This window comes from Oikopleura dioica, chromosome 1 (assembly GCF_907165135.1).
Source record: "Oikopleura dioica chromosome 1, OKI2018_I68_1.0, whole genome shotgun sequence".
Taxonomy (NCBI): domain Eukaryota; kingdom Metazoa; phylum Chordata; class Appendicularia; order Copelata; family Oikopleuridae; genus Oikopleura; species Oikopleura dioica.
The window spans coordinates 3,694,808-3,716,245 of NC_137291.1; the positions used below are offsets into that span (position 1 = coordinate 3,694,808).

Consider the following 21,438-nt stretch of genomic DNA (forward strand, 5'->3'; position numbering starts at 1 on the left):
CTGATAAGGAGTTTCAAATGACTAAGGCTCTTCGCTCACTATTGAATAAAGTTAATATCAAATTTTTACTTATAATTAATAAAATTAAAATATTTTTATTAAAAATAATATTTTTCATTATTAAAAATAATAATTATTTAATTGAATAAAAAGGGTAAGTAACCCGATTTTATTATATATTAAAATAAAGATAACCTATGCGATCTTACATCGGAATAATTTTAGAGAAAACAGAAGATGTCTGATTTATTTACACGGCAGTTCATTTCAATTCTTTCTTAATTCAATGCTCTTTCTCCGCTTCTACGCCATACGCCTGGTACGTGTCCGTGCCACCCGTCAGCTCGAGTATTTTTCAAAATTGTCCGTGTAGAACAAATAGCTCCAGTAGATCAGTGACAGAATGCCGAACGAAAGCGGGAAGAGCAATCGAGAGGTACGGTCAAGGCTTTTCGCCATTGTGCGATAATACTGAATTTTAAATCGAGTTTTGGATAGTTTATGGATTGAACTTACATTTGAAGCTTGTACGTCTTCCTTAAGGGTGTCCTCTAGAATCTCTTTGACAGGCCGCGCAGGAACAGTCCTATGTCTCTTTGGAGCATGCTTATTGAAAGTTTAATCACCCTTTTTTGTCCAAATAACTCACCAGTTTCCTGACTACTTGATTGATCCCATTTGTCTGGTAGCCCTGCTTCTCTGAGTCTGGATACGGATTCATCATAATCATCATTCGCGTTTGGGTTTGGGCACGAGGACCTCGTCCATTTTCATTTTCAACTCTTTCGATGGAAGATTGCTTGATGCTGGTTTTGAAGAGTGGGAGTGGCAAGATATCATTCGTCGAATGAGGCGGTCAATATGTTTTAGCTAGAATAAATTGATTTTCGGACGAATGATTTTTAGGGTTAGGGTTAACCCTTAAGCGACCTCATGACAAAAATTTTAAGAGTTAGGGTTAGGTAAAGGGCAATCTCAAAAGCTAAAATGATATTTTACTGATAGCTTTATACAGTAAAACATTCAACTTAAGGCTCTCCCTCCCTTAATTCTAATAAGTTGTGTTTATCCGACGCTTTATTTTTTACATAGGCTTCATTTTATCCAATTAAATATTTGATTAAAGTGAAGCTTTTGGACAATAAGGGAATTTTCGTTCAAACAAGTTCAATGATGTGCATCCTAGCATATTGAAATGCATGAGTATTTTTACATTGAACATGATGTCTAATTGTATCATCGCTCCGGTTCAGCTAGGTACGTCAAATGCGATAATTGGCATCCTTTATCTCACCTTGAGCTTCCTGCCATATAGTATCCCCTCGGATTGTCTGGATAAGTAATTGGCGCACGCAAATTCTAGCAGAGCCGCGAAAACGTATGTGAGACAGAGCATTAGCCAGATGTCGATCGCTTTGACGTATGAGACCTTTGGCAGTGAACTTGCAGCTTTGACACGGTTCTAGAGCGCTTTTTCGTCCAATATCATCATCAAAAAGAGCTCTAGAACCGCTCCTGAACTGCTCATTGACGAAATAGTCCAAACCGTGGTTATGCCTTAATTAATTATATCAATTTAGTGTTCAAATTTAGTATTTAACTATTCTATTTCGACTAAAAAGTGCCACCTTAGCAGCAAAAAGGTAGACTCTTAGCAGAATAAATTAATGTTAATCCAAAGATAGTAATTAGCTATTTCGCGGTGGTTTCCTTGAGTATTCTGAATAAGTAATTCGCAGGTACTAAATTGTGCCTGTATAAACAATGCATTATTGAACTCACCAAGTGTTGTGCGAGCTGGAGTCGAGTCGATGTTCACCCAAAATCCGAGCCAGCTTTTTGCGGAATCAAGATTATGGATTTGAGAAGGGATTTTGGGGGACTTGCTCGTTTCTGATTGGCTGAGAGAATAAATATTGACTTCTGATTGGATGAGAGGACCCTATAACCCGAATGGCCAAGCGACTTCGAGATTTCAATTAAGAGTGTCAACAACGATCAGATCGAAATTGGTCAAATCATTGTTGACACCCTTAAGGGGGTCGACGAGAATCGGGATTTCCGTGACCAAAAATGCGGGAAAACCGGATTAGATAGGGAAAATCTGATGTTATTGATGGATAGAAAAGGGTTGAAAAAATCAGGCGGCGAAAACTAGAAAAATTTTCGCCAGAAAAATTGGTCAAAAATCCCCTCAAAGTAGGGGCATTTTCGCGAAAATGCACCAAAAATGGCGATTTTTTCACATTTTCTTAATTTCAACCCCTAAATCTCATTTTTATCAAATGTTTTTAGGCTCAACAGATTCGGGAGGATCTGACAATTCCAAAATATAAGTTTCATACCCAGACTATGTGTACAAGCGAAATTACGATCACCCCTGAAAAAATTCTCGTCGACCCCCCCCTTAACGTTTTGAAACCTCGAAGTTGTTTGGTCATTTTGGTTATCGGGTCCTCTTGTTATGCGCTGCCTTGCAATGGTGTATCAATCTTGCAATAAAAACTAACGCATATTTTGGTATAACGTATTTTGTGTTTTATTTCATGTCTTGCACATGGTATGAAATGAGAACGTTACTGATCTGAAGGAAGGTGTCTTCCTTATATACTGATCGCTGAGCCCCCAGGCTATCCTACGCTGCATCCCGAGCCATCCAGGTTCTTATTGGTTGATCAATTATGCACGAGGCATATCGTCAGGATGGAACGAGATGCTCAGGCTAACCTGGGCACTCAGCTGCATAAACATAAGTTATATCATAACACTTTACCCTCCTTAGGGAATCTGGAAGAGAGAGACAGGAAAAGAAGTACAGTAAATTTTTAACTGGTTAAGCCTCATTGGATTTGGTGCTCGATGCCGACCACTTTCGTCTGTTACGTTGGATTTTTCGCATTCGTTGTCTGGTCCCTTTTCTAGCCGGAGTTGGCTCCATTTTTGGCAAGCCGGGTTTGACCACGCGTTTGGCGAGGATGATAGTAGAAGCGACCGCTTTAACGCGGATTTCGATCGCTTGGAGTTTGTCTTGGAGTTCGTTTCTTGGCAATGCTATTGGTCGAAATGGGATCTGACGTCGACCATACTTGGTTTGGAAAGCATCCGTGAGGTATGCGATCAGTCGGTCTCTGGTTTCATGGAAGGTCATATGGGCGACGATGATGGTTTTTGCGATCCAAGTAGAACGCATTGCTCGGTTTCTTGTCTTGGGATTTGATTCAGAAAGGCGTCCAGGAAAGCGTCAGAGTTTAAGTTCGGGATGGACCGGTAGGTGATGGCGGAAGCGGTGACTTTATCGATAAAATCGTACATGGCTTGGACGGGCTGCTCATCACGAAGGGTCATGGTTCCAATGGGTATTTCGATTCCGACCATTCTTGGGAGGAGCAGCGTTTTTACAATTCGTCGGTTTGACGCGGCTTGGATCGTTTGGATTTCTTTAAGGATTGACATACTAAAAATCGGATGTTGGATGAAAGTGGCCTATTTTAAAGGAGTGAGCGCTATTCATAAGGCATAAAGATTTTGTTTGAAGTTCGAAATAATGGGTACAGACATAAATGGGTGGCAGCTACTATATTCTGGGTGTTTAAGTTGTTGTTTGTCAGGATCGAGCGGGATTAACTACGTAATTGGTTAGTGTTGGTTTTGTAGCGCCATCGCGTTTATATAGTAATCACCTTTTCCTTCTATTCCCTTTCTCTTCTTCCTCCGAGTGTTCGAGGAGTTCTGCGATGTAGATTTGAAGCCGCCGGGTTCCCGCGTTCACAAGTCTTGCTATTTCCTTGACTGACTTTGGTCGGTTTATTCGGTCGATATATACGTAGGTGCTGGCGGCGGCGAGCGTTTTTGCTGAGGTTGTGGCTGATGGGGTTTCTTTGCTTATCAGGATGGCATGCGCTTCGATTTCTTTCGCTTGGTGATTAGTTAATCGAAGCGCAGCTGCTATTCTTTGGATGTAAGGTTTGATTCTGTTTTTAATGTGTGCGTCGATTTTTGCTGTTCTGAGGAAGGTATCGAATTTGCGAATCATTCTCTGGGTGATTAGGGAGAGGTGCCAGTTGCCTGGCAGATTTCTTCCAAGCTCAGGTCGCAGTTCTCTTGCTTACTGGCCAGGTAGAGGCACGCCGCTATTGCCACGGGTTCTGCGCGATTTTGGCGGTGGAAGTACCAAGTTGTTCCCTGTTTTTCTTTGAGGTATAGCTTTTTGATGAGTTCGTAAGCTCGTAGTTTTGTATTAGTGAGTCCTGAGTATATCAATCGGGCTCCTGCTTCTTCGATGAGGTCTTCACATTCCCGAAGGACAGTTTGTAACCTATTTTTCTCGCGGTTGGATAGTTGGGCCTCGTTTGATATGATGCATTCGTCCCCTGTTTCTTCGTTATTCCGGGTGAAAGTTTTTGGCAAGTTTTCGTTTGGTTTGATGGCCGTCACTCGCATTGATTTTTCTGGGTTGAGTGGTGGGCATCTTTCTCCTACGACAAGTCCGCATATTTTGCAGATAAGGTCTCCTGTCACAAGCCTTTCGTCGGCTATGTGCTTTGGGCCATGATATGAGCAGGTAAAGGCGGGAAGAGAGCAGCCTGGAGCAGACATTCTAAAGCGTGTTTCGTTACAATTTGGTAGTCGAATTTTACGTCCGCCTGATTTTCCATTGTCTTGACAGAATTCTATGAATTATTTTAATCAGGTAAAACAGTCCGCCTGTTGCTAGCGTTAGAGTGCCCGCTAGGGTTGCACCGATCATGGTACAGGAGATAAACGTTTTTTCCGTGAATTTGTCGACAGTACAGACGGACTCGGATTGGGCACATGCGTGCTGTGCTTTCCAGAAGAAGTAACGCGGGTCAGCAGGATCATATCCAGTTTCCGCGAAATTCCTCGTCTCTTTTTCTGATAGTATCGCGTATTTATCAATTTTGCAGATAAATGAAGCTGGGGTCTTCAACAGTTGTCCTGCCTTAAGGAGGGTCGTCCAAGGTGTTTCGTGGTTGTATTGGTGTTTGAGGAGCACAAAATTCATAATTAGAAAAATAAGGTCAATGACGCACAGACTGGTTAGGAACAAGATTCGTTTCCAGTTCGTTGATGGTGTCGTGATGACCAGGCGATTACCTTTGTATTTTTCTTTGAAGCCTTGCATATGCCCATATTTTGAGCGGAGTTCATTAAGCCTCTTCAGTTGAAATGTCCAGCTTGGCCGGTCCTGGCGATTTGGCCAGACGATTAATTCTGTCGGTTTTGGGTTTATGTCGTGTTCGAGTAATCGCATAAGCTGTACGTCTTCTGCGGGTTTCAGGATAAGATGTCCGAGCCCCAGAGTGACGATCCCAATAATGACGAGGTGCCAAGTCCAAAATCTAGTCAGGTTGACTGGTAAAAATTGGTTATAGCAAACTGAGCTACACAGTTGCTGTTTGGTGCTACATCTGAATCCGCCTGAATCGTTTGAATAAATTTCCGTACCAACTGTTAATAGGACAATACTTCTTACCAGCAAAGTTGCGTACCAGACTTTACCGAGGGGACCGAGGTGTGGGAGCAAATCATTGAGCCCAGAAAGCAGCCCACTTGCCTTTTCTCCGATAATTTTATGTTTATCCATTCTGACTCTGAACAGTTTAAGATTGGAGGGGCTTTAGTTCGAGAGTTTATGGAGTTCGGGTAGGTGCAGATGGGATCAAGATTTCTTCTTCGGGGGCCTCCCGATTCTGGGTTTTACTTATCCCTAGTTTTCGTTTGATCTTGTCGCGGAGAGGAACTCTCCGGGTCACCTGCTCCCTTCCCTCAATCGTCGGGTCAGCTGGTGTTGCTAGGCAAAGGCACGAGAGCCATTTATGCCAGAATTGCGGAGCGAGATGCATAGTCTTTTTCAATCTGAATGTTCGGTATTGGACTCTCAGTTCCGATTTACTTGCGGTTAATGCGGGCTTAATTATAATTAAAGCTAAGGGATTCTAGCGATTAATAGCGCGTCTTGGTCTTGTTTGTATGCCACCGTAGGGTACGTGCAGGTTCCCTAGTTTAGCTGCAAGCGCTCTGAAGGTTAAATCTTGGGTTCCGTCGCTGCTCTTATATTTGACAAGGGTATGGAACTCGGCAGGGCCACAGTTCTGTAGGAGAATAGGGTAAATTATTCTGAGGGCCGCGGCGTCTGATAGTGGTTCTTCGCCAGGTGACTTTTGCAGATCTGCGCAGAGTCGTCCGAAGAAAATGATCAGGGCTTCGCCTTCTTTGCGTTTTCCGTTTACTTCATTCCCCTTATTATGGTTTTGATGTTTCGCTGAAATACATTTCTTCATTCTCTCGATGCAAAGCTCGAGTTTGGTTTTTTCATTCCTATTTAGGCCTTTCTCGAGGTGTGCAAACTCTGGTCTGAGAGTCATAAACAAAAGACGAGTGAGATCAACATCTAGAAGCCCACATTTTCTTGCGCTGTTGAACCCTTGTCTGTTTCTTGCCACATGTTGTGCGAAGCTGATTTTTTCGTTTGGTCCCCATACATAGAGCCGGAATTTTTCCTTGGCGTCGAGGTATGGCAAGTCTCGATCGTATACCAGGTTCGTGGTAAGAATCTTCCTCATCCGATCTACGCATAGATCAAAATTTGTTTTCTCAATTTCGTCGAGGAGAGTCTCGTAACTCCTTTGTTCTGGTGTCAGTGTTATGAGAAAGAGACTTGTCAATTGTTCGTCGGAGAGCCCTGCTTTCCGTGCGTCCCGGAATCCTTGTTGGTTCCTCGAGACATGGTTCTCGAAAAAAATGTTTTCGGTAGGAAGCCATACGTAGAGCTGAAATGTGTTTGTGGAGAGCATTCTAAACATCATAGTGCTATCCTTTGGTATATTTTAATTTAGGTGGTTTCTGAATCTGTTGCAACTTCAATCTTATAGGGGGGTGTTGCAGTACTTGCAGTAAGGTCTGTTTGCTAGCCATTTTCGCAGGCACGCATTATGGTAGTAGGCGTAACAGCATGTCATGACCGATATGTCTTCAGGCAGGTCTTCCTGGCAGAGCCCGCAATCACTTTCGTACTTTTCTACTGCGCTTATCTTGATTTTCTTTGTCAGCATGAGCCTTTCCTCCAATTCTTCGCCTTCGACTTTCCTGAAGATGATTTTTATTTCAATGAGCGATCCGTCCGGTTCGAGGCGGAAATGTGAGTTGATGTTGTCATATTCTTCCTTCTTTTCAAGTATATTTACCGCATCGAGCAACGATTCGTACTTAACTTTATGTTTCTTTTCCAGCCAATCCTTAATTGTTATTGGGATGGTTCCTTTCGGCTTAACCTAAAGTATTTTCGGGTCATGTTCAATCTGTTCTCGTTTACCGGTAAGATGCATAGTGGGCAAGAATCCTTCCATATGAGCCAGTTTCGTAGACAATGTTGGTGAAAGAAGTGTCCACAGGTGGGTATAAGGTTTGCTGTTTTGTCAAATTCTTCCAGGCAAATGCGGCAGGGGTCGCCTACCTCTTTTTCCCATTCTGTCAATTCAATGCGTGAAAGTGAGTCTAAGAGTGCTTGCAGTTCCTCGCACGTGGCTCCTCCTTCAACGAATTGTTGCAAAGTTCTTGTTCCATCTGGGTTGATTACTTCTAGGCGCCCTATTTTCTTCGGTGGTGTCATTATTTCTTCCAAGAAACATGGCAGTGTTTGTTCCTTCTGCCTTGAATTATGCGGTGATTCTTCGTTTTCAGTTTGTGCTGCTTCCTCTTGGTTCTCGTCCATACTTAACAGGGTAAGTTAAGAGTGTCAGAGTTATCTTTTTCTTATTATTATTTTATTTTGCTATGATTTCCTGGCAAATTGGACAGGTATTTTTGTGGAGAAGCCATTTTAGGATGCAGTGAGTGTGGAAAGTGTGCCCGCACGAGGGGAGGAATGAACAGCACTTGGCCGCGAATTCTTCCATGCAGATGCCGCAAGGGTATTCAAGAGTCTCATGCATGGTGGAATGTCGAAGTGTGTCCTCGCGTCTTTCATATTCGCGAGTCCCAATTTCTTCAATTGTTTTTTGTTTATGTCTACGCTTCCCATTTGGTATGAGGTATCTTCCTTGGCACTGTCCCCGAATACCTTCTATTTCTCCTACCCTTGGCTGTGGTCTCATTTTCAATTGATTCCGTCCTTCAAGGTTAACAGAAGTCGGTGCCTTTTTGAAACTGTTCTTTTCTTCTAAAAGCCCGGACGTCTTTCTGCCTGTTGGGTCTTTCGGTGGTTCCGTTGATGGAGTAGGCCCCGGTGTTTGGGCGTTTTCATTTGTTTCACCCTGATTAATTTTTTACTTTTTCCCAACCATCTAGGGCACTTACATGTGCAGAGGTTCGACAGTTACTAAGTTCCATCAAGTGTTTGATTTGGCTGATTGCCCTCTCGTGGTTTGCAACGATTTTGAAGAGAATCTCTCCATTGTTGTAACCGGTCTTGTCTACCACGTCTTCTTTTTTCCATTTTCCTATTAGATCGATGAACTTACTGTTGCAATTCGGGCAATTCCAGGGTTTTCGAATCTCCTCGCAATTCAGGTTACAACCTAAGCAGCGAAAGCTAGCCATCTGAAATCGGGTTCAGGTTAAGATCGGTAACTCTGATTGTTCAAGCAGTCTACTCCCGCCGGGCGGTAATAAAACAGACTATTTTGAGATGCTTCTGAATGGTTTGGGCTGTTGCCAGAATTTGCGCTGTGGAGAAGTTCCATTGCTGTGCTACTTTCCTCGCCGACATTGGTGTTGGCGAAAATTTGTATGCTAAGTACGCGGATGATGCAGCAATTCTTTTCGGGCTCGCTTTGATGTTGGGGTGCCAGGCATGGTCGGCTATTTGTCTTGCCCGAGTGATCCAATCCGAATCAGCGAGATGAGCTTGTTGATCGATGTATTTTCTTGCAATCTCTAGCTCGTTTTTGGTCTCCTTGTTGAATCGTGTCCGTACTAACGGTGCGGTTTTGTAAATCATCCAATTTGGGCATTTCAGCATTTCTCCGATCGCTGTTGTTGTTTTTGGCTCTGGCGAAAATTTGTACGCCAAATAAACTGCGCTGGTCACGATACCTTTTGGGGAAAGCTTTGGGTCAGTTGTCATTACTCGTTTAACGACAAGTTTGGCATAATTGTAGATTTGGTTCGGAAGGAGGTGCTTGTAGGATTTGAGTAGCTCGAGATGAACGGATTCCTCCTTAGGGAAGATTAGCTCTTATCATTTTGTTTATTTACCTTTATTTCCGGCTCGGTTTTTTGGAGCTAGGTTCGAATCTCTTGGGGAGCTCATTTTCAATCTTGAAAGAAATCTTATTAATTCCGGTTTTCAGTGATAATTCCTTATAATCGATTGGTGTTTTCAGATGTGGTTGTTGGGTATGGTTGTAGGAGGGGGATGGTTAGCCCGGAAATACATATGGTTCAGGGTTATTGAAAGGCAGGTGGGAAGACTGTTTCGAAGAATTTGTCTACGTTTCCGTCTCCGATGAGATTCTCCGTTGGCATCTGGATTGGTTGTTCCCTTGTTGTCGGCTGGATTTGAGTGGTGTGTTGCCCGGGGAAAATTTGTGTTGTCTGAGTTGTTGGTCCCGGAATTGCTACAGACGGATCCATTCGGGCGATTTTCTAGATTGTTTAATTTCGGGACACATCTTGCAAGCTTACCTTCGGTGGCTCCGCGCCTACGCCCTGTCTGGGTAGTTTCTGTCGTCTCATCATGAGATTGAAGTACAGGTGTGCGAATATTGTTTTAGGGCTCCAGTAAGCCGGTGTTTGTACGTTTGCCAATCGAGGAAACACGACTTGCACTATTTTTCGATAGCCTTCCTCGTGAAGAGGTGAGTGACCGTGGCTTTTCATAAAGCCTATCGCGGTTCCCATTAGAAGTCCTCCTTGTTCTGCAGGCAGGTCTCGACCCTCGGACAATTCTTCGAGGGTTTGCTTCACTGCCTCTATCATAGCGTCGATCCCAATTTTGCTACCGAGGAATTTGTCTTGAGTTCCTCCGCATCCTTCCCCGAATGCTCTACCACGGTCAAGTCCCTTCGCGGCGAGCTCCTCTTTGGGCATTGCAGTTGGTTGATTCATGACAAGGGAGAGGATGTAATTTCCTCCGGTTTGCTTCATTCTTAAATTACTTTTTGTCAGCAAATGCTTTCTAAAAGACGTTGACTTGTTTAAGACGGAAGGAAATGAGTTCGGGGAAGTATTATCCAGCTTTTCTCTTATCGCTGGGAAAGTGTCAGACATGCAGGTTTAACAGGTTTTTTCGGGTATCTTCCAGTGATTCTTCATTTTTTATTTTTGTGTACGCCTCTTCGATGATTGCCGGAATCGATTCTATTCCCGTGTTTACGTCGCGAGCGAATTCCTTGGCGACCGCTGGTTCTTGAACATTGATGCTCCCAATTTCTTTGATGATCGCGCGATCAAAACCTTCTTTTTTGCCAAGGGCTTTTCAACTTTCTTTGCATAGTTCGGAATGCGATCAGCAGTGCGAGGTCCTTGGTGGAAGACAAAGTTGTTGTCGCTAGTCGTTGTCTCGGCAGTTTCGCTATTGTTGCTTGTTCCTGCCAAGTTTGGGATCTTAGCCATAGTTCGGCTTTCTGGTTTACCAAATGAACGGCGTCTCTCAGGGGACGCTGCCATTCTTCTTCAGCATTGAAACCAATCAACTTCGGTTTCCCCAGGATTTCTCGTACGATAATTTCTTGGAAGGAGGAAAGCTTGATCGCGTCTTCCGCTGTTCCAATGATAATATTGTCAATTTTTGCCTGTTCCATTTGTTCTTAAAAGAAGGAACAATTACTCAATTTGCTCTTTAGCTTCTTATAATTCGTGGTTAGAAGAAACGCAGTGGGACTGTTTGGTTGCAGTACGGACAGCGCGAGCAGCGTGGTTGGTTTAACCACTTGCGAATACAACCTTGATGAAAAACATGATTACAACGTAGGCAAGCAAGGTTGTTGAAGAGTCCTTCCTGGCATATTGCGCAGATGTCCACTTCCTTTTGGCGTTGCTTGTCCACGGGAAAGTCCTTACCGCCTTCCTTTTCGGTTCTTAGCTTCTCTTTGGGCGAGGAGGGCGTCGGAATGCGGAATCGCATCATCTTAAATACGTGATTCATTAAGCCGCTCTATTTTTTCTGTTTGCTCTTTACCAGGTCGGTGTTTAAGGACTTAAGCTTCTCCCAGTGCCTTTTCTCTATCGTCAGAGTCCACTTGATTTGTCCCAGGGTGGTCCAGTTTGTATTTGAATCTCGTGTGCTGGCTCGATCATTGATTATTTCGATGAAATCGCTATTGCAATTTCTACAGCCGTCTTCGAAATTTATGGACGCCCATTGAGTGTTGCAATAAGCGCATCTGTACCGCATCTGAAGGGAGCCTGTTACCTATTCACGTCTTTTATTAAAGGAAATTGTTGAAGCTAGGAGACAGTTCAAAGGCTGGGTGCATTGTGTTCAGATACGGTGCTTCGGATAAGGTCTCTGGTGACTTGAGTGTCGTCGGGGACAGGATTCGTTGAAGGTTTACTAGGAGCTGACTCAGGTACGTCATGTTCGTGTAATTGTTAAGAATGGCTTTGTTTGTTTTGTCTGCTTTTTCGGGGTCGTGTCGTAAGATTTCATCTGCTTGTAACAGGTTACTTAGGTCATGTAAGGGGCTTGACCACTGGATAAGATCGCTTCCAAGTTTTGTTAGCAGACAGCCGATCTGTCGATGTGTTGCTTGCTCTGCTTGAACCTCGCTTTCTTCCTCGAGTTTTCGTTTTTGAGGTGGCTGGTTTCTCAACGTGTTTCTAAGGGATGATTCGAAATTTTGTCTTTGGATGGAGGCGGCATCGATGATTTTGGGATCTGCCTAGTTTGTTGCGCGGGAGTAGTATTTGGGCCGAGTTCCCCAGGCCAAGTGGCGTGGATTGTTTCTCCAGGTTTCAGACCTTTTAATTCTTCCTTTCGTTTGACTTCGGACCCTTTGTGAAAAATCTTGATTTTATTTCGCAACTCTTCTCCGGGCTTAGCGGGGCATGCTTCAAAAATCGCATTCCTCAGATTTTCCATCGGATCGTCACTCGTTGCGGGACATATCTTCCTGTTGCCACATGGATACTCAATGTGTAGCCGCGGATAGTGCCGGTTTTGCTTTTCGTTTTCCCGACTTGCTTGCTGAGTGGTGTTTCCTTCTTCCATCTAAAGGAAGTTCGTTTATTTTCTTACACATTCATTGGTTTTTCGTTGTCCGAGCAGTTCCATAAGGGTAAACAGGATTTAATAAACTCATTCTGTCTTTTTTCTTGACTATTTTTAAAGTACTTGAAGAGAGCATGCACGCACATCCAGCCGACGATTCCAAGCAAAATGTATATGATTGAAAATAGGATTTTGCTTATCGTGTCCGCTAGATAGACGGTCCCCGGTAAATCAAGTTTTTCTACGGCTTCGGAACATTCGGTTGAGGGACAATTCGTTGGTTTGCAAGTATTTGGGGCCATTCTAAACGGAAGTTAGTGCTATCAATCTACTCAAATAAAGACTTGAGGTTAACTCTACTTGGGGTTTTTATGATTCATATTTCTGAGGTTAAGCGCAGCAAGCACGTTTTACGTGCAATATTTATCTCTTCTTTTTCCGGAAGTCGTTGGCGCTCGGTAAATGCTATGTAAGGAGGATTTCCGAATTTTTCAACAAAATCTCCGTATACTGCGTTTTGCCATTCGTTTAACACCCCTCTGTCAGTAGTCGTGGAGTGCAGTGCGGATCCATAGAGTATAAGCTCGTAAGTCCAGTCGAAAAGTCCTTGCCTAGAATTATCATGAGCAAAGTCCTTAAGTGTGCTTTTTATTTCCTGAGGAACTCGGGTCCACGTTGCAACGGTGGTTTTTAACCATTGTTGGTAAGTTTTTGCGTCCTCGGTTGCTTCTTTTATGGCTTCCCGGAATCCAGTCCATCCGATTTTCTCAACGAGTTCCTTTTCGTCAAAATGGCTTGTGTCATTGTCCATGATGGTCCAAACGATCATCTCTTCGAATTCGTCGCAAGCATTGTTGCTTACTGTTTGTGTAGATCTTGCCGACATTTTGTTGAAATAGTGGCTTGTCTTAAGCACAACTGGTTATTTCTTGGGTTCGGATCTACCTTAGAGATGGGTTACTCTTTCGAGATTATTCCTAACAGTACAAGTTTTATCGTTTCTTATAGCAGAATTGTGTTTAGAGCCTGTCGTTGCTGCCGTTTGTGTCCAATCAGCAATATTTTGGGTGTCGAGGATAATTCTCGATGCCGTTTCGGAAGGCTGATACTTTTCTTCTCGTCGGTTCGTGTATACTTTGACTACAAGTGTGATGATTGTTCCTATCATAATAGATGTAAGATACGGCCATGCACTTGTTTCTTTGATTTTGTTCCGCGTCATTTCCCAAGCCATATCCCATCTTATGGTGTGTTTGACGGGGCAGATCGGTTCGGGACAGGGGTTTTGCACGCCGAATTTTTCCGCCCATAGGTCTTAAGGAATCGATTGGCTATGGGCTGAGTGCGATATAATATTTTTCTGTGACTAGCTAGGCTAGTTTCCAGACAGGTTAGTTTTGTTTGGGTTTAGTTAGCAGTCTCAATCCGAATTTGATGGCATGCAGAACGATAAGGATGTGAAATGTTGTTTCTCTCGCCATCTTCAGGTATTCCGACGCCCGTTCAAGGTATCTCTTGGCAAGGCTCATCGAGGTCATTTTTCTGAAGTAGGTTTCCGTGAGCGTCGATGGGTAGTTGATTTTCCCCTCCCCTGGGGGTTGGTTTGGATGAGGTTTCAGTTTTGTTTTTCCTTGGACAGAGATTTAAGTCCAAAGTCGATAGCGTACAGGGCAAATAAGATAATAACCACGATAGTATTTAGATCCCTTGAGTACTCATAGGCCCCGTAGACGTATTCCCGAATCTCTTCCATGGATGTCATTGGTCTAAACTATTTGTTTATCATCTTTCACGATTTGTCTGTCAGTCCATCTGATGTTGTGATACAATATATCTTGTGATTTCTCGTATGGGCACGTAAACAACCTGCCATCCTACTGCTACTGTTTGAAGGCAGGCTTTATGAAATTGTACAGTAGCACAGAGTGAAAAGCAATCTCCAAGACTACGCTTGTCTTCTTTCCTATTTTGCCGGTCGCTTGTTCGATACTTTCGAGAAGTGGCTTCCTCTCGATCTTTGTAGTGCTTTCAGTTTTTTCAAAGAGCTTTTCCCAAGATATCTGAGGAGGCTGTCGGAAGCCACGCCGTATTTGGTCGCTGATGACTCGGCTTGTCTGTTTGCGTAAACTTTTGATATTTCGTTGGTCACGCTGATATAATGGCGTGCTGCTCTTATAATGATTTTCCAGTTCGTCGATGTATCTCATCGCGGTTGCCCATCTGTCGATGTTTTTGTGCCAGTGTGGTACTAGGTCGCTTCCTTCAAGGTACTCAAGGATATCCAAATGTAGGATCCTTCCTTTTTGTGCGCAGCGGTTGTTGCAGTCATTTGTCGAATCCTTTTGACAATGGTTTGTTCCTTTGCCTCTTTTGCTGTCTGGAGCTTTTTCCATAGAGCGTCGTAGATTTTCCTTTTAGTCGCTTCCGATGGTGGTGATTTTTGGATTATTCGGTTAACGATTTCCCGAATCATCCGGTCGGTTTCTGTGACTGTTTTTCTGCTTGCACGAAGAAATCCAATTTCTGGATCATTAAGCCTTGTTTGCTCAAGAAGGGATCTTCCTAAAGTGAGTTCATTATTTCGCCATCATTTCCGCCCATGTTATAGAACGTCTACACAAGGGGCAGTTTTCCATTTGGGTCAGGAACCAGTAATCGATACAGCCCTGACAGTAGCTATGCGTGCAACAGAGAATTTTTGGCACAATTTTATTGTCGAGACATATTGGGCATATGTCTAGATGAATTCTATTTGCTGGCATTCTTGGGATACCTGCACGTCTTCCTGTCGTTGGTTGCTTGGGTTTAAGCAGAAGTTCCGCTTTGCAAAAGGTTTTCTCTTCGTTTCTTCCGGCCGCGGAGTCTGCTGAAGATGCGACTGGTTATAAGTCCCGCGACGAAAGAAAATAGGAATGAAATAAAATTTCCTATAAGTGAGCTACCTCCTACCTCGAAGCTAGTGGAGGATTTCTCCTTAGTTGTACTGTTGAGTCCCGCGTCTGCTTTGCTCACGCAGTTCATTTTTACTCCGATTTCTGGTGGATCGGGGCATTTGGGTATCGTTATTGATGGGCAGATTTTCATTATTTCGTTATTAGTTGATGTCATCAGTCTAAATATAATTCCTGATTATATCACCTTATGACTAAGGGTTTAATCGCAGATTTCCAGTGAAAAATTTAGAACTGACAGATTTCGCAAGAAAATCTCTTTCCCGTCGACTTCTGAGGATTCGTCTGCTTCGAATTGTGGTACCTTCTTATTTTTGAGGAGGCTCTTGTCTCCCTGTTGGCCGGTACCCTCAGAAGAATTTCTTGTAGAAGTTTTTATCGCGTCCCTTTGTTCTCCGCGGCCTCGCTTGCTCAGTCGTGTCATATTTTCCGTTTTCGTTTCCAAGCGGGTTTGTCGCCGTGTTCTCGGTTTTGCTGCTATTGGGAAGCTCTTCTACTGGTTGCACGCTCCTTGTTTTGCTTGACTTATTCTCCTCTAGGCAACAATCATGATTGGATATTTATTCTCGACTGATTACCGTATATACGTGTTTTCCGGTGGTGCTTCCTCAAGAGGCCTGCCCAATCGCCGTATACGGGAGCGATGGACTAGGAAGCGCCGCCTAGGAGATTCGACGGGAGTAACTAAATAAGTATTATGATCAAGTCGTTTTCTCACGACGAAGCCATCCTTCCAGGCGTTAAATAATTTGGAGCTCACTCCTGGAGGCTTCATTTTCAGAAGGACGGGGGTCCCCTTTTCAAGTCCATCGGGTTGATTTTCGTCCGGTAGTTCCATGAGAGGCACAGCTTGTCTCGCTGTTAACAGTGATAAGGCTGCGCACATTCGGGAACTTGACTCTTTGACCCAGAGTCTGACGTTCCGAGGAGCTCTTCTCCGTTGATTTGTCTTGAGAAAAGTGGCTCGGCGAGCAGCCATCCGTGCATTGCTTGGAAGGGACTCGTTCCGAGTGCCGAGTGGTAAGTTAAATTCATCGATAACTGTATAGATGGAATGTAAGTGTCCCATCGGTGTTCGTCGATGTCGAGCGATTTTAGGTGTTTAAGAATCTCGCGATTTGCTCGTTCAATGAGTCCTTGTCCTTGTGGTCGGTAAGGGGTGCCATGGTTGACTGCTGTGCCGAACGATGTTAATAGTTCTGTTAAGAGCACGTTGTTAAATTCTCGACCGAAATCACAAGATACGGCCCTTGGGGGCCTCTTAGAAAAAATATATCGAGAAGGGCTTTTGCAACGTGCTCGGCTGTCTTGTCGACTATGCACCTCAACTCAATCCAACGAGTGAGATTGTCTACGGCCGCGAGGATATACTTCTTTCTAGTTGGACTTGTCGGTAAAGGACCCAAAAGGTCGATGGTTACGGTCATGTTCGGATGCATCTCTTTTGGCGCCGTCACTTGTCGATGCTTTGGGTTCTCGGTCGTTCCGGTTGCGAGGCACGCTGGGCACGTTTGTACCTTGGTTTTTATCTTCTTTGCCATTTTTGGGAAGATGATATCCGCGTCCCTCATCGCGTGGACCAGGTTGGTTGTTCTTCCGTGGTGTGGGAGGTGAAAGCTTAATATAATCCTGTCTTGGAGTTCTTGCGGGATTGGAATCCGGGGTTTATCCTTGTGATCATAAACAAGTATTCCATCGCTTCGCTCCTTGAGTCTATATTTGGCTTTCAGCGGTTTCCATCCATTACGAAAATTGACCAAGTCTCCATCGTTGTCCTGGGCCAAGCGAAGCTCAGACTTCGTGATTCCTTTAAGTTTTATCCAGGTCGGGATTGGTCGGTTCAGCATCCTATACTTCTTCTGAATTTCCGAGTCGATGTGCATTACCAAGTTTGGGGGATCAATCCGGGAAAGACAGTCAGCGACACTCATTTCGAGGCTTGTCCCTTCGCAGTGAGTGATGCTAAAATCGTATTCTGTTAATTTTTCCAGCCAGCGGAGTTTCTTGGCAGATGGTCTTCTGGTTTGCTTGCCATTTGTTTCCGCGCAAATGAAAGACAGGCATTTACTGTCCGTCCGCCATCGGAATGATCTCCCATAAACGAAGTGATGGAATGTTTCAAGAGTTTTAATGAAAGCATAAAGTTCCTTTTCGTTTATGGCCCACCGCACTTGAGGACCTCGAAAGAATCCGCTAGTGTAGCCCAAGGGCTGTTCTTCCTCATCTCCTATTTTCTGACTTATCATTCCGCCGAAACCCGTTTCACTGGCGTCTGATGTGACTAACAAGACAGCTTTTGGGTCATTCGATGGAAAGGCTAGCCCAGTTTGAGCCACCATAAGCCTTTTGATGAGGTGAAACGCGTCTTCTTGCGAGCTTGTCCAATTGAAGGTTGCTTTTGGCCCGCTGATTTCATGAAGCGGGGCTAGTTTTCGTTGAAGATTAGGAACGAGTGTGCTGTAAAACGAACACATCCCGATAAACCTTCGAAGCGCCTTCTTGTTGGTCGGTACTGGAAACTCTCGTATGGCCGCAAGATTGTCTGTCTTTGGAAAATAGCCGCTTGGTGTTACTTCGTGCCCCAAAAACGTTATCTTCTTTGCTCCAAGGATGCACTTGTCTGGATTCAACAGGAACCCCGCTTTCTTAAGTCTCGCAAGGACGAGGTCGAGTGTCTGGAGGTGCTCTTCTTCGTTTTTCCCACACACGAGGACGTCGTCAAGATAGGCGACCACACGGTTACCCAGATCGTCTCCCAGAGTGGCTTTCATTGCCATTTGGTAGACGCTCGGCGAGATCTTGAGACCCATGGGTAACCGTCTGAACTGGTATTGCGAATTGAGAGCTGAGAACGCAGTAAGCGGCTTGCTTTCTTCTTCCAGCGCCATATGGAAAAAGGCTTGTCTTATATCCACGCAGGAGAAGAAGGCAGACCCCGACAAGCTTTCCAACGTCTCGGCAAGGGACGGAAGGGGCCATTTGCTTTCAGCGAGCCTGTTGTTAAGAGCTCTCATGTCAACGCAGATGCGATAGCCCCCGCTCGCCTTCTTTACCAGTTGGAGTGGCGCGTTGAAGCTACTTCCGGTAGATCTTTCGATGATCCCCGCCTCTTCCATCTTCTTTAGCTCAGCTTTCAACCATTCCACTTGGCTGAAAGGTATTCTTCTTGGCCGAACCCATGCTCCAGGGAGCCTGGGGTCGAGAAGCTGGAGCTTGACTTCCGGTCCTTGATATAGTCCAACGTCTGTCTTTTCTTTCGAGAATGCTTCAGAATGTTGTTTTAGAATTTCCTTCAATCGCTCGATTCCATCTTCGCTAAGCTCTGTTTTCGATGTCATTTTCTCGATGTCTTGGAGAGTGAGTTTCTTCGGTGAGTCTTCATTAGGGTCATCCTGTACCTCGTCAATTCTGGCCAGGAATATCTTAGGGACGGGAGTCGCAGGACCCGGGTACGTGATCATCAACTCAGTTTCCAACTCGCTTGAGTTGATAATCATAGCCACTCCTGGGACTCCGGGCGAAAATTCAGGATCCAATGTAAGGAGAAGTCGCTTTGATGCCTTGTGCACTTTTCGTGGGCCTGTATCAACCCGCAGGAAATTCATTCCCTGTCCCTTTCCGGCTTCGATAACGCGCAGTAGGACGGTGTTTTCCGGGCAGGCAAGCGGGAAAGTCTGCCCATTTATTTTAACGGTCCTTCTCTGCAATTGGATGGTCTTGTTAAGCAAACTGTCCACTCCGAGAATGAGCTCAGCTCTTAGACCCGGGATGATGCTTATGCGAGTTCCAGGGAATCTGATATCAGGATCTCCTCGCAAGATTATATCCAATACAAGGTCGAATGCTATTTCCATTCGCGCCCCTTTCGCTGCCATCGGGTTGCTACGGATAGGCTTCTCCTTATTGAGTGGGAACCCCTGTGCCTCCAGATTTTCGCGAAATCAAGGCTGGCACAGCTGAGGCTCGCGCCGGTATCCAAGAGAGTGAGAATGTTTTTGACCACTACTGGATACCGTCGCTCGGATCGTAATTTTACGTCAGTTCGTACGAGGAGAGTTGTACAGTGATCCGGCCGTCCTCGTCTGACGTTCATAACCTGGGCCTTAGCCCGAGGTTTTTGGCTTAGCAGTTGTTGTCCCGGGCGGAGTCTTTGTCTCTCGCGCCCGCGTCTCTCGTGCTTTGTCTTGTGCTTGTGCCCGCACGAATCGGTCTTTGAGTGGTTTGCTGCATTGGCGCCACATATGGCCTCGCCCATTGCAGTTGAAACATAAGGGTTCACGTGGTCCAGTTCTTCGGGGATAAGGTTCTCGTCCCCGACTGAAGCGCTCTTGTCGGTTCCATGGGGGTCGATTTGCGTTCGGCCGGGTGGCGGGTCCCCTGTTCCATTCATCACTTGTTTTCTCCTTCCAGCTAACCTTGGGTGCTTCGGATATCCCTTTCCCCTTGTTGGACCATGCTTGGTTTTCTTGGGTGTTCGTTCTTTTGTCCCCTTCCATGTTGTAGACAAGCTCTGCGGGAGCGTCATGGAAGTTTGAATCATCCATGATTTGTGCTTGTTTGATCGCCGCTTGAAGCTTATCAAACGTTATTGGTGTGTCAGCCGCCTTCCCGGCTTCCAGTTCTCGGATTAGTTCCGTTTTGGATTTTAGTGGCGTTGTTTTTGATGACTGGGTGAAGCACCATTGCTGCCTCTTGGGACTTAGGGTCTTTTCCCGAGGATGTTTTAAACATGGTGCAAAGCCGTATAAAGAATGCAAGAAGAGATTCCTGAGGCCGTCGCTTGGCGGTCAATACATCGTTCATCATGCTACTCTGACTTCCTGCCAGAAATTTCCCAATTTTTTCCAGAAATAGCTCAAAATTATTCTTCCAGGATTCTTCCAGCAATTCTTCAATGAAGGCGTCTTCGGGGCGGAGGGTTAACATAAAGAGTGACACCATCTGACTGTCTGTTAACCCGCTCTGCTTTGCGTTGTTGAGAGCAATTTTATTCCTTGTAAGGTGCTCCCAATAGGTGATATTCTCTTCCGTCTTCCAATTTTTCAATTGGAATTTCTGTGGGTTTCCAACGAATCGGACCACTCCATCCTTCTTTGGCTTCTTTTTCTCGCTCAGTTTTTCTTTTCTTGTTGTCTCTGTTGAGCTTTCCCTCCGAGAGGGACTGGGATTCTCTTCTCGGCCTCTCTTCTTTTGACGTTGTTCGCTCGTTCTTTTCCTTGCATTTCGCTCCTCTGCTTCTTTCTCTCTTTGTTCGTCCCAATCTTCTTCCTCGGAGTCTGTTTCTGAGGTGTTACTGTCGTGATCTCGCTTACGATTACCAAAAAGATGGTTGGCCTTGTCGAGGATTTCCGATGCGTTATCCATTTTTGCGATCATTTCTTTGTGTATCTCGTCGTATCGGTTAAGCATTTCGCAGTTTGCCTTCCGTTCCTCTTCTATGGCCCCCACCTTACTTAGCGCTTTTGATAGATTCTCGGTCTTCAAGCTATTTTCTAAGCGAAGCCGCTCAATCTGTCGCCTGAGCTCTTTGACTTGTTCAGTCTCTTGCTCGTTCGGTACGTCTGGTTTCGCCTCCAGACCTCCTTCTGTGATACTCTCGCCTTTTCCCGGCTCTCTTTTTACTTGTTGCACAGGTTCAGTTTTTGAAGAACTTGGGATTTGGGTTCCGTGCCGCTGGGCCAGGGAGTCGTCCAAATAGATCAGAGTGTTTGGGCTTTCTCCCAATATCTCCTCTGCAGCTTGTTTCATCTTTGCCCATTGTAATGCGCTGTTAGCGAATTTCTGGGCAAAGATTGACTCCTCGTATGTTGCCAGTAGGAAGCTGCCTTCGATCTTTGCGGTTTTTACCGCCGCAGCGAGTGCCCCGCTGAGATCGGTGCTGGTGACCAGGAGGATAGTTCCTCCTTTGCACAAGTCAGCTTGTTGTTTGGTTGATTTGATAAGTTTTGTCATGGTTGTTTTATGCGTTTGTCTGAACCAAAATAGTTACTCACTTTCTTGAAATTTTCCTTCGATGACCATAATTAAGTCTTTTACGGATTTAAAAAAATACTGTTATAACAATGGCGGACAGTAGGATACAGAGTTTGGTTCGAATTGATGATCGATAAGTACGAAGGGTAAGTATAACACAGATCAATTCTACTACTATCAATTTTGTTAATAAGTGGCATACAGCTGTTGTTTAAGTTAACGTAATTAGTACGTTGCTTGATGCTGTTCCGCATTTCTTCTTTTGAGCATTGCCTAGAAAAACCGGAAGTCTCCCATTGGTGACGTTTTTGCCGCGCATTGGTAGCCATATTGAATGATTGA

At 44.7% G+C, this 21,438-nt stretch overlaps 1 protein-coding gene across 1 annotated transcript in view; it reads right to left on the minus strand.

The window, feature by feature from the left end:
- Positions 1 to 339: 339 nt before the first annotated feature.
- The window catches only part of LOC145711615 (glycine receptor subunit alpha-1-like), a 41,116-nt gene continuing 20,017 nt past the window's right edge, over positions 340 to 21,438 (minus strand). Inside the window, exons 4-9 of the mRNA XM_081789304.1 lie at positions 17,295 to 17,302; positions 1,754 to 1,835; positions 1,295 to 1,462; positions 650 to 799; positions 517 to 606; positions 340 to 471 (exon numbers count right to left, since the gene is read on the minus strand). Of these exons, the coding sequence (XP_081645430.1) occupies positions 340 to 471; positions 517 to 606; positions 650 to 799; positions 1,295 to 1,462; positions 1,754 to 1,835; positions 17,295 to 17,302 (630 nt within the window). The remainder of the gene's footprint in view (positions 472 to 516; positions 607 to 649; positions 800 to 1,294; positions 1,463 to 1,753; positions 1,836 to 17,294; positions 17,303 to 21,438) is intronic.